This window comes from Coregonus lavaretus (assembly GCF_964263955.1).
Source record: "Coregonus lavaretus genome assembly, chromosome: 20".
Lineage (NCBI taxonomy): Eukaryota > Metazoa > Chordata > Actinopteri > Salmoniformes > Salmonidae > Coregonus > Coregonus lavaretus.
Window position 1 is genome coordinate 34,022,431 of NC_140007.1, and position 16,999 is coordinate 34,039,429.

At 40.9% G+C, this 16,999-nt stretch overlaps 1 protein-coding gene across 1 annotated transcript in view; it reads right to left on the reverse strand.

Moving 5' to 3' along the window:
• LOC311148137 (C4b-binding protein alpha chain-like) overlaps nucleotides 1-14,967 on the reverse strand; it is a gene marked incomplete at both ends in the record, with an annotated part of 34,346 nt that extends 19,379 nt beyond the window's left edge. Inside the window, 4 exons of the mRNA XM_084185031.1 lie at nucleotides 13,304-13,477; nucleotides 14,159-14,341; nucleotides 14,452-14,525; nucleotides 14,855-14,967. Coding sequence (XP_084041157.1) covers nucleotides 13,304-13,477; nucleotides 14,159-14,341; nucleotides 14,452-14,525; nucleotides 14,855-14,967 — 544 coding nt within the window. The remainder of the gene's footprint in view (nucleotides 1-13,303; nucleotides 13,478-14,158; nucleotides 14,342-14,451; nucleotides 14,526-14,854) is intronic.
• Nucleotides 14,968-16,999: the final 2,032 nt, after the last annotated feature.

Consider the following 16,999-nt stretch of genomic DNA (forward strand, 5'->3'; position numbering starts at 1 on the left):
TAAGAGGATCCAACGTTAGCTCCCAAAGACTGAAATAAGATACAGTGGGGAAAAAAAGTATTTAGTCAGCCACCAATTGTGCAAGTTCTCCCACTTAAAAAGATGAGAGAGGCCTGTAATTGTCATCATAGGTACACATCAACTATGACAGACAAAATGAGAAAAGAAATTCCAGAAAATCACATTGTAGGATTTTTAATGAATTTATTTGCAAATTATGGTGGAAAATAAGTATTTGGTCAATAACAAAAGTTTCTCAATACTTTGTTATATACCCTTTGTTGGCAATGACACAGGTCAAACGTTTTCTGTAAGTCTTCACAAGGTTTTCACACACTGTTGCTGGTATTTTGGCCCATTCCTCCATGCAGATCTCCTCTAGAGCAGTGATGTTTTGGGGCTGTCGCTGGGCAACATGGACTTTCAACTCCCTCCAAAGATTTTCTATGGGGTTGAGATCTGGAGACTGGCTAGGCCACTCTAGGACCTTGAAATGCTTCTTACGAAGCCACTCCTTCGTTGCCCGGGCGGTGTGTTTGGGATCATTGTCATGCAGAAAGACCCAGCCACGTTTCATCTTCAATGCCCTTACTGATGGAAGGAGGTTTTCACTCAAAATCTCACGATACATGGCCCCATTCATTCTTTCCTTTACACGGATCAGTCATCCTGGTCCCTTTCCAGAAAAACAGCCCCAAAGCATGATGTTTCCGCCCCCATGCTTCACAGTAGGTATGGTGTTCTTTGGATGCAACTCAGCATTATTTGTCCTCCAAACACGACGAGTTGAGTTTTTACCAAAAAGTTCTATTTTGGTTTCATCTGACCATATGACATTCTCCCAATCCTCTTCTGGATCATCCAAATGCACTCTAGCAAACTTCAGACGGGCCTGGACATGTACTGGCTTAAGCAGGGGGACACGTCTGGCACTGCAGGATTTGAGTCCCTGGCGGCGTAGTGTGTTACTGATGGTAGGCTTTGTTACTTTGGTCCCAGCTCTCTGCAGGTCATTCACTAGGTCCCCCCGTGTGGTTCTGGGATTTTTGCTCACCGTTCTTGTGATCATTTTGACCCCATGGGGTGAGATCTTGCGTGGAGCCCCAGATCGAGGGAGATTATCAGTGGTCTTGTATGTCTTCCATTTCCTAATAATTGCTCCCACAGTTGATTTCTTCAAACCAAGCTGCTTACCTATTGCAGATTCAGTCTTCCCAGCCTGGTGCAGGTCTACAATTTTGTTTCTGGTGTCCTTTGACAGCTCTTTGGTCTTGGCCATAGTGGAGTTTGGAGTGTGACTGTTTGAGGTTGTGGACAGGTGTCTTTTATACTGATAACAAGTTCAAACAGGTGCCATTAATACAGGTAACGAGTGGAGGACAGAGGAGCCTCTTAAAGAAGAAGTTACAGGTCTGTGAGAGCCAGAAATCTTGCTTGTTTGTAGGTGACCAAATACTTATTTTCCACCATAATTTGCAAATAAATTCATAAAAAATCCTACAATGTGATTTTCAGTAATTTTTTTCTCTCAATTTGTCTGTCATAGTTGACGTGTACCTATGATGAAAATTACAGGCCTCTCTCATCTTTTTAAGTGGGAGAACTTGCACAATTGGTGGCTGACTAAATAATTTTTACCCCCACTGTAAATATCTGTTTTCGAGTGCACTTGAAATATGCAGAATGCAATATGAATGGTCTTGATCATATGAAACGGTAACTCCATTGACCATTTAGCCAATTAATTGAAACTTAGCCAATGTTATTGACTAGCCTAGCCAGCTAATACTGTAAACATCAATGTGCCTGCTCAGGAAGCTAGTGTGATTGTCTCATATCAAGTTACTAGCTGCAGCCTTAAAGAAATACAATCATATAATTTGCATAGAAACCCAAATAAAAGCATGTACTGTAGATAGAATGATGTGTGTTTTTCATGTATGCTAGAATAGAGGTTTACAAACAACAGCTGCATATGCATATTAGCCAATACATATGGCATACCTTGCAATACAATCTTCTCTAAAAACAGTTGTACAATGTGCTCTGCAATAAGATAACCAGTTTGGTGGGCATGCATAATGTTGGATGCATTGGTATCGAGAATGATAACGAGGCTGTAGGATTATAGAAAAAGCAGTTGGGAAATGAATGTTTGAGTTTCAAATACTAAATGTTCAGTGACTGTGAGTATATTTAGGTGGTTTAAATGATTAACATTCCTACTAACCTTCTAAAAGTTGATGGTGCCAAAATCTTGCCAATCCATTAATTATTCTACTAACTATGAATGAGTATGAGACTTGTTTTCCATAATGTACGTTTCATGCATGTACATTCGAACAAAGAACACCATCACAAAATGTTTCATCATTTATTGAGTAAGGAGACAAATAGCAAAGGTGTCTCAGACAGTATTTGAAGTATCTAAATATAGTGTAACCTACCAATCAAAACACCTTCCTAATATTGAGTTTTTCCCCTTCTTTCTAGGAGCATTTGTGTGCCCAGGCCCCATAGGTGTATTGAAAGGATCCCACCCACCCTGGTCACCCATGTAGCTGACCGATGTAGAGAGAGACAAATGCCTTAGCAGAATGGTTGTGCGGTCTATAGCTTGTGTGGTCAAGAGGCAAGAACTCTACCATCTATGGCAAAATATAGAATTCTCCCCACTGCATGTTACAGTTGTAAAGTAATCTGTTTGTCACCTGTTAAACTAAATCTACATTGAATTTAGTCTTCGAGATGCACGTGTGTCTGTAGTTGGTGTATCTGTACTTTGTCTATAAATAATAATAAAATAATGGGGTCAATGCACATAGTCCGGGTAGCCATTTTATTAACTATTCAGCAGTCTTATGGCTTGGAGGTAGAAGCTGTTATGGAGCCTTTTGGTGTGATAGACAATAATGAATAAAAATGCTCAAACAACCACGTGTATCAGTAGTGGGTCTTCTTCAACTCTAAAATGCACTAGACTGTAAAAGACAAAATCCACAGGCAAATGCGTATGTGGTCCCAATGTCTAAATAGTGACCGCAGGGCTAGTTCAAGCTGCAGTAGGATGGGTCCTCACAAGTGAGTGTATCAGCTCATGCTTGGTGAATAGCACTTGGTTGATCTCTGGGAGCAGGACACAGGAGAGTTGAAAAGATAATCTGAGACAAAAGTGAAAGACAAGAATTAATAAAATTAATCATCACACCAAAGGAATGTAGCTTGAACGTCCTGACAGTTTGAGGAAGGGTGCTCTGCAATCAACCTGTCAACTGTTGACAGGGATAATGTGGCATTTCTTATTTTTCAGTATGAAGGAAATTAGTGGGTCCTGTCTTGATGACTGTATTAGCTTTACACTACTTTCATTGTCCTATAGCTTTATGTAGTCTTACATTATTACTTGGAATAAACTGATAGCTAAAACGCTTCTTGTCCCAGAATGACATGCTAGCTAGTGACTAAAACTATCTGCTCCTGCTAGCTAGCAACATATATACTTGCTGTAACTAGCTAACTAGCAATCTAGCTACATTACGGTTACTGCATTCTAATTTGGGAGTAATTTTACAGCTTGCATTTATGGTATCACGTTTCTATCACTAAATAGTTTCTCTCTGGCTGTCACCAGCTGTGTTTAGAACCTAGATACGGAGAACTTGATTGGCAGATGTGATTAGCAGAGATGGTACCTGGATAGTAGTGATGGGCATTCTGAATCCTTTCTGTGAGCTAGCTCATTTGGCTCCGTTCACATAAAAGAGCCGGCTCATTTGGCTCCCAAACGACTCTTTGTTCAAAATGCATGTCCAATGTCAGATCGTGAAATGCACGTTCAAATACATTTTTAACAGGCCAAATTGTAAGAAAATCAGCGTGGACCAGATTGAGGCGCCCCCCCCACTATTTATTGTTTCTGCAGTGAGGATTCACATTTTTTAGAGAATTATTTTGTAACTTTTCTGCAGAACAATGTTGTTTTGAGCTCAAACAGCAGTAGTAGCAGTATACAAATCAGGGAGCTAAATGAACGGCTCTTTCACCGATGTGATTCGGTTCCCGACTTTCACCAAAAAGATCTGTTCAAAAAGAGCCGTTTGTTCACGAATGACCCATCGTTACTGGATAGTACACACGTTTTGGTCGGTTTAAATCATGGTGAAAATAGTTATTTTACACACTCATAACATAGACTATCACCACATTGACAGGAGTTTAATTTCTGAAGTGGATTATCCCTTTAAAGGTAAATTCCTATTGAGTGGACATCTGCAGCGTTTACTTTGAATGGGATCTCTGCAACTGCGGTTACATTGCATAGCCGCGTTTTTGCAGTTATGGTGCATAGCCGAAAAGGGGCGATCGGAATGAATTCCAGCCTTACTCTGCATGGGCAGCGTTATTGAGGACTTTCACCATTTTGAACTAGTCAACTGGGAAGGACTTCCTATGGGTTAAGGAAGGATCACATAATTCCATCCAGGTCACCAGGAGGGATCAGCCCATAGAGAATGACAGAGAAAGCATCCCTATATAGTTCCCGTCATGGTGTCTGTGAGCGCATGAGAAGCGCCGTTGAGGCAATCTCCATTTTGAAGTAGTCAATTTTCTTCATGATTAGAGGATCCCTCCTGATGACCCGGTTGGACATGACTACAACAGGATCACCAGGATGGAACAGCCAATAAAGTTGGAAGTACCACCCAGTTGATTACATAAAAATGGTGTAAGCCCTCAATGGCGCTGCCCATGCTAAAATTGCCTTTTGGCCACTAGAGGCCTCTATCATTCTCTATGGATCAGCCAATGAATTATACTTGTGTGCAAACGTTCCATAACTGCAGGTGGCAGTAAATCGCCAACCTTGGCTTTATACCTGTTCAAACAACACAATCCAGGTGGTAGTACGCACCCTTTAAGTTTGTTTGCCAAAATAAATTGACTACTTCAAAATGGAGATGGTCTCAGTGGCGCTGCCCGTGCTCTCACAGACGCCATAATGGGACAGAAACAAAGATGTTGACAACTTCAAGTTGGAGCCTGCCTGGTGTTCAACCTTCCAAAGGTCTCCCATGTCACCATGCTCCTTCGTCACTCCTCACTGCCTTCCAGTCAAAGCTCGCATCCACTACAAGACCATGGTGCTTGCCTATGGAGCAGCAAGGGGAACTGCCCCTCCCTACTACCTTCAGGCTATGCCACCTCTGATCTCTTGGCCCTTATGACTGAGATAAGTGGTTGTCCCACCTAGCTAACTATAAGGGCTGGATTAAATCCGTATCGCGGAAGATCTGTGTTAAAATGTAAAGGTAATTTCCGATTGAGCTGACATATGCAGCGTTTACCGTGAATGCAGTCTCCGCAACCGCGGGAACATTGCCTTTAATTGTCAATTGCACTATAAAGCGGATCATCAGTGCTACGGATTGAATAGAGCGCTAAGTCGCTCTGGATAATAACGTCTGCTAAATGACTAATTTAAATTTAGAAACTAAAATGCGATGTCTAAGTCTATGGTATCGAGTAATCCATGGAGAAAGACAAAGGACACTGGTTAATGTTAAAATGATTTATTTTTAATTGATTGGTACATTAAGTTAATCAAACAAGCGCAACAAATATTTGTTTCATAACTGGCTGATCACAACATACTAGTTTAAATTGGTTCCACACTGATAATTGAACAGGTTCCAGACACAGACTGAAACCAAAGAGAAAAGTACAGCATAAAGGGACAGTGGTGAGATCTACAGTATAATTCAAACACATTAATACATCATTTTGTGAATTCTAAGTGCTCCTCTGTTGGATATAGCAGTTTCAAAGATCAAATTCTGGAACATGTATTATCATTTTCAAGTAAAAAGCATGAAAAATGTGGTTGTTTAACATTGCTCTGCTTACTTAGTAGGGTACATTGATCAGAATAAAGATAATTCAAATTGACCATGGGCTATACAATAGACACCAAACTCCAATAATATGTATTACACTTTTATTTGCAACATTCTAAACTTACCCTACTAAATAAGAACCTGGTTTCATTTGAAGCAACCACTAGTTTTATGCAAACAAGTGCTATTACAGTAGAACTGCAAGACATTACAAATAGGCAATAAGTGCAAATAAAGATGCCAAAGCTGGATCATGAGAGAGTCCTTGATCCCTCAAAGAACTAACACACTTTAAAAAATAAGTATAATGCATCAATTCCTTTCAATTCACTCAGAAAAGCAGCTGCCATTCATATGGGTGAATTTTAACATCAGAATGTTGGCAATGAGATAAATCAGGATCAGACAGAGTGATTTGTGAAGTACACTGGAAACATAAATAATTATTAAGTTAGGCCACTCCTTGAGCACAAGCTTCCAAATGGGAGTGAACCAATACATTCTTCATTGGGAGGTTTCTAATCATCATGTAAGAGATTCCTTTTAAAGCATATGAACCATTCCAGGTATTTGGGAGGGGCTGCTGCGTTCATAAACGGGAGAGTGGTAGAGTCGGGGGACATCACAACAGCCAGTTTACTGTGACTCCTTCCTTCTCAATGAAGCAGGAGGAGACTGAGGTAAAGTAGAAGACTTGGCACTGAAAAAGAAAAACACCCCAAAAATACATGTCTTTATATACTGATAATAACCATCTGCCCAGCTAAAAAAAGGAGACAAAACCAACGTGGACCTGTGGAACACAAACTGGATAAATCTGTTGGACTTTGACACATATCATGACTGAATAGCTGCCACAACATGTCAGCTTGAAGCCAAGTTGGAGATCATTATGTTTCAGTTCAATGTTCAAGAGGTCATCATGCTCACCCTTCAAAATAAACATTTTGCATTTCACTGCTAATTAATTCTCAATCATCCATCTTTTCTTATTATCTCAAATTAAATCAAAATGTTGTACGCTCATAAACTCTGTCTTCTGAGTTTAGTGGCCACATTTCCTGAGTAGCCACCTCTAGAGCTGTCCCCAAAAGTCTGGCCATCAGCCCCTCACAAAACCGGCAGCTTTGCCCAATGCCCACCACGTGAGTGACTACCCCAGAAGGTAGCCTAGCGGTTAAGAGTGTTGGGCCAGTAACCGAAAGGTCGCTGGTAATATGCCGTTCTGCCCTTGAGCAAGGCAGTTAACCTCCAACAACAACTGTTGTTAAATGAGGAAGACACATATCGGTTGAATGCATTCAGTTGTGCAACTGACTAGGTTTTCCCTATTCTGGATCAAAAAGGGGTTTAGGTGGTCAGCATGGCAAGATTTTAGAGGTCCCTATTTTACGGTGTAGAGATATTTTAGCAGTTTTAAAGCTCATTTCCTGCAAATCTACACATTTTGCCATGCAGCCAAGTGAAACTATTGCAGTTTTATAGCTAATTTAAAAGCTACACAATTACAAAATCAATATTGATAAATTCATTGTTTTGGGAATTTTTAATTCTCCCTGTGTCTAGCTTTTATGTTGATGATTGTTAGTTCTCAAAGATTATATTCTAATAAAATATATACATACATACACTACCGGTCAAAAGTTTGGACACCTACTCATTCAAAGGTTTTTCTTTATTTTTACTATTTTCTACATTGTAGAATAATACTGAAGACAACAAAACTATGAAATAACACATATGGAATCATGTAATAACCAAAAAAGTGTTAAACAAATCATATATTTAAGATTTGAGATTCTTCAAATAGCCACCCTTTGCCTTGATGACAGCTTTGCACACGCTTGGCATTCTCTCAACCAGCTTCACCTGGAATGCTTTTCCAACAGTCTTGAAGGAGTTCCCACATATGCTGAGCACCTGTTGGTTGCTTTTCCTTCACTCTGCGGTCCAACTCATCCCAAACCATCTCAATTTGGTTGAGGTCGAGGGATTGTGGAGGCCATGTCATCTGATGCAGCACTCCATCACTCTCCTTCTTGGTAAAATAGCCCTTACACAGCCTGGAGGTGTGTTGGGTCATTGTCCTGTTGAAAAACAAATGATAGTGGGACTAAGCCCAAACCAGATGGGATGGCGTATCACTGCAGAATGCGGTGGTAGCCATGCTGGTTAAGTATTCCTTGAATTCTAAATAAAAATCACAGACAGTGTCACCAGCAAAGCACCCCCACACCAGAACACCTCCTCCTCCATGCATTACGGTGGGAAATACACATGCGGAGATCATCCGTTCACCCACACCGTGTCTCACAAAGACACGGCGGTTGGAACCAAAAATCTCCAATTTGAACTCCAGACCAAAGGACAAATTTCCACTGGTCTAATGTCCATTGCTCGTGTTAATAAGTCCAAGCAAGTCTCTTCTTCTTATTGGTGTCATTTAGTAGTGGTTTCTTTGCAGCAATTTGACCATGAAGGCCTGTATCATACAGTCTCATCTGAACAGTTGATGTTGAGATGTGTCTGTTACTTGAACTCTGCTTATTTGGACTGCAATTTCTGAGTCTGGTAAAGCTAATGAACTTATCCTCTGCAGCAGAGGTAACTCTGGGTCTTCCATTCCTGTGGCGGTCCTCGTGAGAGCCAGTTTCATCATAGAGCTTGATGGTTTTTGTGACTGCACTTGAAGAAACTTTCAAAGTTCTTGAAATGTTCCGTATTGCTTGACCTTCATGTCTTAAAGTAATGGACTGTCATTTCTCTTTGCTTATTTGAGCTGTTCTTGCCATAATCTGGACTTGGTCTTTTACCAAATAGGGCTATCTTCTGTATACCCCCCACCCCCCCTACCTTGTCACAACACAACTGATTGGCTGAAACGCATTAAGGAGGAAAGAAATTCCACAAATTAACTTTTAAGAAGGCACACCTGTTAATTGAAATGCATTCCAGGTGACTACCACATGACGCTGGTTGAGAGAATGCCATGAGTGTGCAAAGCTGTGATCATGGCAAAGGGTGGCTACTTGAAGAATCTCAAATATATTTTGATTTGTTTAACACTTTTTTGGTTACTACATGATTCCATATGTGTTATTTCATGGTTTGAATGTCTTCACTATTATTCTACAATGTAGAAAATAGTACAAATAAAGAAAAACCCTTGAATGAGTAGGTGTTCTAAAACTTTTGACCGGTAGTGTAGGTCCATTGAAAAGCGTTTTTCCATCCCTAAATTGCCCGTTAGGACACAAAAAAAAACGCCTTGGCGGCCCGCACAAGGATTACAATGGCAGAAAAAACACTAAACAAACCATTTCTGCCAAGATGGCCACTGCGTTCACATTGCTCCACTACTGTGGCTGGTGTGTGTATATTCATATTAAATATTAGAAAGCTTTGCAAACAAAAATCATGCAGCATTTGCCAGAAACCAGCATCGGTATCATGCAGCATTTGGCAGAAACCAGCATCGGTAGCAATGGTAAATTAGTTAGGCTAATATACCAATAAGAATGAGAGTTTCAAACCTCTGCCAATTACAGCTAGTTTTCAGTTTTTCCCTCCCCACTCAGACCACTCCCAGACAGTCGTAGCTAAATTCTTGCTTGAGAAATTGCTCTTTGCTAAGAAGCGATTTGTTACTTTGACAATTTTAACTGAAAACAAATCACAGTATGGTATTTAATTGTTACCCAGAAATAAAACCGCTGCATTGGACCTTTTAAAACCCCCCCAAAAAATATTTCAGGTCTGTATGCCAGTAACAATAGCAACTTATTACAAATAACCTCATGTCAGTTCTGCACAAGAAACAAAATAACAAGCCTATACATTGGTGAGTATGTTAGAAAATTAATTAATAGTACAGCAACACGTAAACAATTGTTGAATGATAAGATTTGAAAAAAAGTATAAATCCAATGAATCTGTTCTTCAGAAGAATAGTTCTGTGAATTTGACTATATTCCCACTTATTAGCATGATGCTAATGTTACATCACTAATGTTGGACTGCAATAGCCTATAGTCTCTTCCTTGATTGATATTGTTGTTATCCACATAGCTCGTCATTAAAAAACAACATCTGCTGCAACTTACCAAGTACACCTACAACACCGCCTGCTATTTTCCCAGCGTTGTCTGTAAATAAACAAACACAGAAGGAAGGTGACATGAATTTGCAGTGAAGCTGAATCATCACCTAAATAGGTAATGAACCATCAAAGAGAACATCATACAGCTACAACATAAAAAGATGGATAGCAACTGGGTGATAGCTTACTGTTGGGGTCTGGGGTTGTATGAGTGGGGTCAGGTACACGATCTGTTACTCAAAGAAGTGAGAGTTAACACACAGATTTAACAATGACTAATACAGCATACAGATGTTGGATAAAACAAATAAAATACTGTAGTGAAAGAATGAGGTGGTGTTAGTGGCATGGTATGCAAGTGAACAAACTAGTGTTACATTTCAACACATCCAATAGTTTATTTCCGTGTTAGAGGTAGGCCAAGAGCTCACATAACTCAAGATAGGGTTCAGCCGTTTATGAGGACAGTGATGATTACTTCATGCATTTGATATGGGTTATGTTTTTCTCCATGACTACTTGACAGGTACATTGTTACATATTCAGATCACAATCCATCCTTTGTTTCAGGTGAAGGAGAGTCTGATGGAGAAAAGCCACCACTGGGTTATTGTATTACCACAAAATATCAAAGGTTAGGCTAATACAATGAGTTAAGGTGTTAGGTGCCAAAGTGTTAGCATAATAACTTCTCTCTATCAACACTAAAACATGTGTGAATTCAGGTAATTCAACTGTACAACAGGCACTCTCTGATTTCCTGTAGGTTAGGTAATGCTATGGAGAAGAACATGAGGGGTCAGAAGAAAAGCCACTGCTAGGCTATATACAGTATACGAGTGTACAATTCATTGAGTTGCACCCCAGCATAGATTCTACAAGCTGTCGAAAGCGTTCCACAGGGATGCTGGTCCATGTTGACTCCAATGCTTCCCACAGTTGTGTCAAGTTGGCTGGTGGACCATTCTTGATACACATGGGAAACTGTTGAGCGTGAAAACGCAGTAGCGTTGCAGTTCTTGACACACTCAAACCGGTGCGTCTGGCACATACTACCATACCCCATTCGAAAGGCACTTAAATAATTTGTCTTGCCAATTCACCATCTGAATGGCACACTTACACAATCTATAAAAATCCTTCTTTAACCGGTCTCCTCCCCTTCATCGACGCTGATTGAAGTGGATTTAACAGGTGACATCAATAAGGGATCATAGCTTTCACCTGGATTTACCTGGTCAGTCTATGTCATGGAAAGATCAGTTTATTGGGTACTCCCATCTAGTACCAGGTCAGACCCCCCCATTTCCTCCAGAACAGCCTGAATTCTTCGGGGCATTCAACAAGCTGTCGAAAACGTTTCACAGGGATGTTGTTCCATGATGACATCTCGCAGTTGCTGCAGATTGGACGGCGGTACATTCATGCTGTGAACAGCCCGTTCCATTTCATCCCAAGGATGCTCTATTGGGTTGAGGTCTGGGGAATGCCCAGGCCACTCAGGTAAGCCTGGAACATGAGTTCAGTTATGTTATTCCACTCCTCAATTGTCCAGTGTTGATGATCACGTGCCCACTTGAGGCTCTTCTTATTTTTAGCTGATAGCAGTGAAACCCGGTGTGGTCTTCTGATGCAATAGCCCATCCCTGACCAGGATCGACGAGTTGTGCGTTCCGAGATGCAGTTCTGCACACCACTGTTGTACTGTTTCATTATTTGCCTGTTTATGGCCTGCATGTTAGCTTGCACGATTCCTGCCATTCTCCTTCGAACTCCCTCATCAACAAGCTGTTTTCACCCACAGGACTGCCGCTGACTGGATATTTTTTTGCTTTCCCCACCATTCTTGGTAAACCCTAGACACTGTCGTGCGTGAAAAGCCCAGTGTGTGAAAAGCCCAGCTGCTGTTTCTTAGATACTGGATCCGGCGTGCCTGGCACGCATAGGTCACTCGTTTAGCCCATTCTAATGTTCAATTAAACAGTAACTGAATGCTTCAATGCCTGATTTATATAGCAAGCCATGGCCACGTGACTCACTGTCTGTAGGAGCGATCCTTTTTCGTGAACGGGTGGCGTACCTAATAAACTGAGTGAGATATATATATATATATATATATACACACACACACACACATACATACATACATACACACATACATACATACATACATACTCAGTTTATTAGGTACTGATAAAGAAATGTGTGAGTATGATATGACTAAAATGTCACACCCTCAGTTAAACTAATAATGTATGACTAATTAGAAGACTAGCGCTTAGAGAATTAATCAAATGTGTTTATATCCCAGCAACAGAGTATAGACTGGTTCCCAAAACACAGGGAAAGGGGAGTGAAAGGCTTGCAGGATATTGTGAGGATGCGATAAGTATGCAGCCTGTCCGAGCAAGGAGTAGGAAATGATAAGAACATGTGTGTATGTGTGACCTGATAGTCAGGACAGCAGAGGAAAATCCCATGAGCTGAACCCAGGTGTGTGCTTACTAGATGTGTACAGTGGAAAAATACAGCCGCCTACAGCGGGGTGGGAATATTTGCATGACGTGTGTGTATAAAAGAATTGTACAACCATTTTGTTGCAGAACGTTCTCATGAATAAAGCCTGATGATTGTATGCTGGGCTACTTGGTCTGATTATTAGAGATTTACAACCTCTGGGATACAGACTGAGTAATAAGTTCATTTTTGAAACATTGAGATAGAAATTCTTGTGACAGGTACACCACCCGTTCACGAAAAACGATATATAAAACATTAGATTAGGATTGTGCCAAGCAGTTTCAAAATGCTCTTACCATGGACTGTGGTTATCTTTGTAGTAGCTGCAGTAGTGGTAGTGGGGGGCTTTGTTGTAGTCAGAAGGGCTATAAAGACATTACATATAATTAGGCCACTAACTATTCTTGTCCGGTCTGTCACAACACTTTACTGTTGTGATCCCTCAACTGCTTTAGTCAGCCAGTGTGGTCTGAGGAGTAGAATGGTGTTGGACCAGATAGCTAGTCAATCACTCATAACATGTAAAAAGGGAAAATAAATACTTGAGGTTGCTATGCACAGGCATGCATATGGTGAAAAATAACAATTAGCATGAACATTAACACACATACCATATTTTCTTATCAAAAAGGCCTCAATGTGTTTATATGAGTGGAGGTCAATTCCATTAAAAATGCCAGTTTGCTGACACATTGGTCCTCTGTTCCTACACACCAAATGGTGCACAAAATATCTGAGCTAAAATATAGGCTAAAGTGTGTTAAATAACAAACACTGAAATCAGTCTTACCTCTGCATGTAGGGAAAGGAGCTGACCAGCCTTCTATTTCACAGGTCAGACTGGCTTGTCCCTCCATCTCATATCCAGCGTTGCACTTATATGCCACAAAAGACCTGTACGTATAGGGGGGACGGCCTTCAATCCGAACGGCATTCTCAACAACAGGAGGAGGACATGAGACCACTGCAGACATAAACAAAGAGAGATGTCATTAGCTACTGTTTTGAGGTGAACAAGGTGACCCAAGTATATTATTTATTGGTTTTAGACTACTTGAATCAATAAACAATGTTGTTATAATCACCCATTTATGAATCCTGCAACTAATCATTATCTAACAAATAAATACGGTAGATTCTATTGTAAACCACTTCCTCTGAGCTTAATGTTTCTTCATGGTTTTTAGAATAGGCCAACACATTATCCATGTTTTAGACTGCTTGCTTAGCCGGTCTCATGCACATCTGTGCTTATGTTCTATTTTATTAGGCTAGATACTGTGATATTTATACATTTATCTTTCAGAGGTCATCTGGAACACGATTGGAGGAAAAAAGTGGAAGGCCAAATAGATTTGATCAGTGTAAGCCACATGTTTCAAACTCATTCCATGGAGGGCCGTGTGTCTGCGGGTTTTCACTCCTCCATTGTACTTGATTGATGAATTAAGATCACTAATTAGTAAGGAACTCCTCTCACCTGGTTGTCTAGGTCTTAATTGAAAGGAAAAACCAAAAACCATCAGACACTAGGCCCTCCATGGAATGAGTTTGTTACCCCTGGTGTAAGCAGTTCATGTGAGCAGTTCTATATTTTGTTAACAACCATACTTAGAATTGGAAAAAAGGCAAGCTTTCAACGTACTTTTACACTCAGGTGGAGCTGGCTGGAATTCTCCATTCTCAGAGCAGGTTATGGATTTAGTTCCAACCAGAGTGTAATCCTTCTCACAGCCATATTGCACTACATCTCCATAGTTATACGTCTCTTCAGGTGGGACAACAGGCCCACCGTTGACAATGGTGGGGGGCTTTCCACACTTCACCACTGCAGATTAGAGCACAACAGCAGTTATGAAGAGTTTTGATTTAGGCACAAGCACAGAACTGTTAAAGTTATTGTTATTTTCACTTGACATGCTCCTTCAGATGACTAACCTTCACATACAGGAACTCTGCCATCCCAGCCTCCGTCCATACAGGTCCTTACACCGCTGCCCACAAGCAAATAGCTGAAAAAGAGAAAGATTAGACAATATGAGACAGTATCTGGAGCTTTGCTTTTAGGACAACAAGGGTTACAACAGAGACCGTTCACAGCTCTGATCAAAATGGTAACAACAGATAATATGCAAAACATAAAAAATAAATAAAAGTTTAACTTTTAGGGAGGGGAAGTTTGAGTAAGGCCTATTTGGAAATCAAAAAAATAGGCCTACAAATGGACAGCTTTGAGAAACATGACAGTTGCCATGTTAACTAAGAAATCACATCTAACACTCAAGAAAGCATTCGGGGGGGGGGGGGGGGGGGGGGGTGAAGCAAATAGCCTTGCACTGACCCAGTGTTACAGGTAGCAACAACCTTGTCGCCAAAGCTGATCCCCTCAGAGAGATTAAAATGGCCGTTCATCACTTCTCCTGGGGAGCCACACGACTTCCCTGAAACAACCATAGAGAAAACCAGTCAGACTTTCAAAATGACAGTGGCAAAGAGTTGAATGTTAGCACAAAACAGGTCCGAATTCCAGGCTAGTATTTCAAGAAGATCTATGGATGGGCAATGAATATATCAAGTTGCGAGTGGGTAACTAAAAACTGGAAACATTTACAAGAATATGGCATAACTTTAAAGAACAAAAACAATTATATTACTTTCGCATATCAGTTTCACTTCACTCCACACGCCAGCAGTACAGGTGACTGTACGAGACCCTCCTGCATGGACATATCCAATTGTACAGTCAAAAGTGACATTTGCTCCGTCTACAAATGTCTCATGAGCGATGAAGGCACCTGACAAAACCATGTTTGGCCCTCCTATGGGTTTGGTGCAGCTTTGAGCTGAAAGAGGTGGAGACAAAATGGAGTTAATGTTAATGACCAAGGTGAACAAATACAGGAGACAACACCGTCAATTCAACCCATAAACTGTAGTAGTGTAAGCTTCAAACCACCGTCTGTAGACAGAGATGCAAAGAAATAGGATTCTGATTCTATACAGATATGACCCCACCTTGAATAGTGAGAAACATCAAGGCCAGCTGGACCATCCATATCATCAAGGACCAACAGACGTTAGAGGGCTGCATGACGTCTTCTTTTCCTGTAACAAGCAGCAGCACACAATTTCCTGGATTGGTTGGTTTGCTTGTACTGTAACGTTTTGCCAGATCCCCACCTAAGCGGATGAACTTCTCACAATATCCACTAGCCGACTAAACTCAATGATTTACGATGGAGCTGAGCGGCGACTAGTGTGCGGACAGGAGCTCCGACGTCACATAAAATGAAGTTTTTATCAAAAACGACAGATTTCAGAACCCAAAGAATAGCACCTGTGATTTTATGTGACGTTGGTGCTTTAGTCCACACACTAGTTGCCGCTCAACTCCATTGTAAAACGTGGAGTTGAGTTTGATCGGCTAGCTAAATATCCACTTGCCTCAATCACACTGTTGACAAGGAAATACACATATTACTCACAATAAGGTTTGGTAGATAAAGTTAGCTAGCTGGTAACGTTACTGGACTCTGGGACACAAGGCCAAAAATTTACTGATAATGAGCCTACAGTTATTCCTTAAGGCCTTTACTCATTAAAGGAGTAGTTCACTATTTTACATCATGATGTTAGATGGATCCTCACCCTGAAAGTAGTCTATGGGCCAGGGGAAACTAATCCATGGTTCAGTTCTCTTTATACAGCCATTACAAACTTCAGCTAACATCAGCCACCGCTAGCTATAAATCAATGAAAGTGATGGGGGCATGTGAGCATGTTGTTGTTTTATGGCCAAATCACCTTTAAGTTACAGTACCAGTCAAAAGTTTGGACACACCTACTCATTCAAGGGTTTTTCTTTAACTATTTTCTACATTGTAGGATAATAGTGAAGACATCAAAACTATGAAATAACACATGGAATCATGTAGTAACCAAAAAAAGTGTTAAACAAATCAAAATATAATTTATATTTGAGACTCTTCAAAGTAGCCACCCTTTGACTTTACAGCTTTGCACACTCTCGGCATTCTCTCAACCAGCTTCACCTGGAATGCTTTTCCAACAGTCTTGAAGGAGTTCCCACATATGCTGAGCCCTTGTTGGCTGCTTTTCCTTCACTCTGCGGTCCAACTCATCCCAAACCATCTCAATTGGGTTGAGGTCAGGTGATTGTGGAGGCCAGGTAATCTGACGCAGCACTCCATCACTCTCCTTCTTGGTCAAATAGCCTTACACAGCCTGGAGGTGTGTTGGGTCATTGTCCTGTTGAAAAACAAATGATAGTCCCACAAAGCCCAAACCAGATGGGATGCCGTATCGCTGCAGAATACTGTGGTAGCCATGCTGGTTAAGTGTGCCTTGAATTCTAAATAAATCACTGGCAGTGTCACCAGCAAAGCACACCCACACACCTCCATGCTTCACGGTGGGAACCACATGCGGAGATCATCCGTTCACTTACTCTGCGTCTCACAAAGAC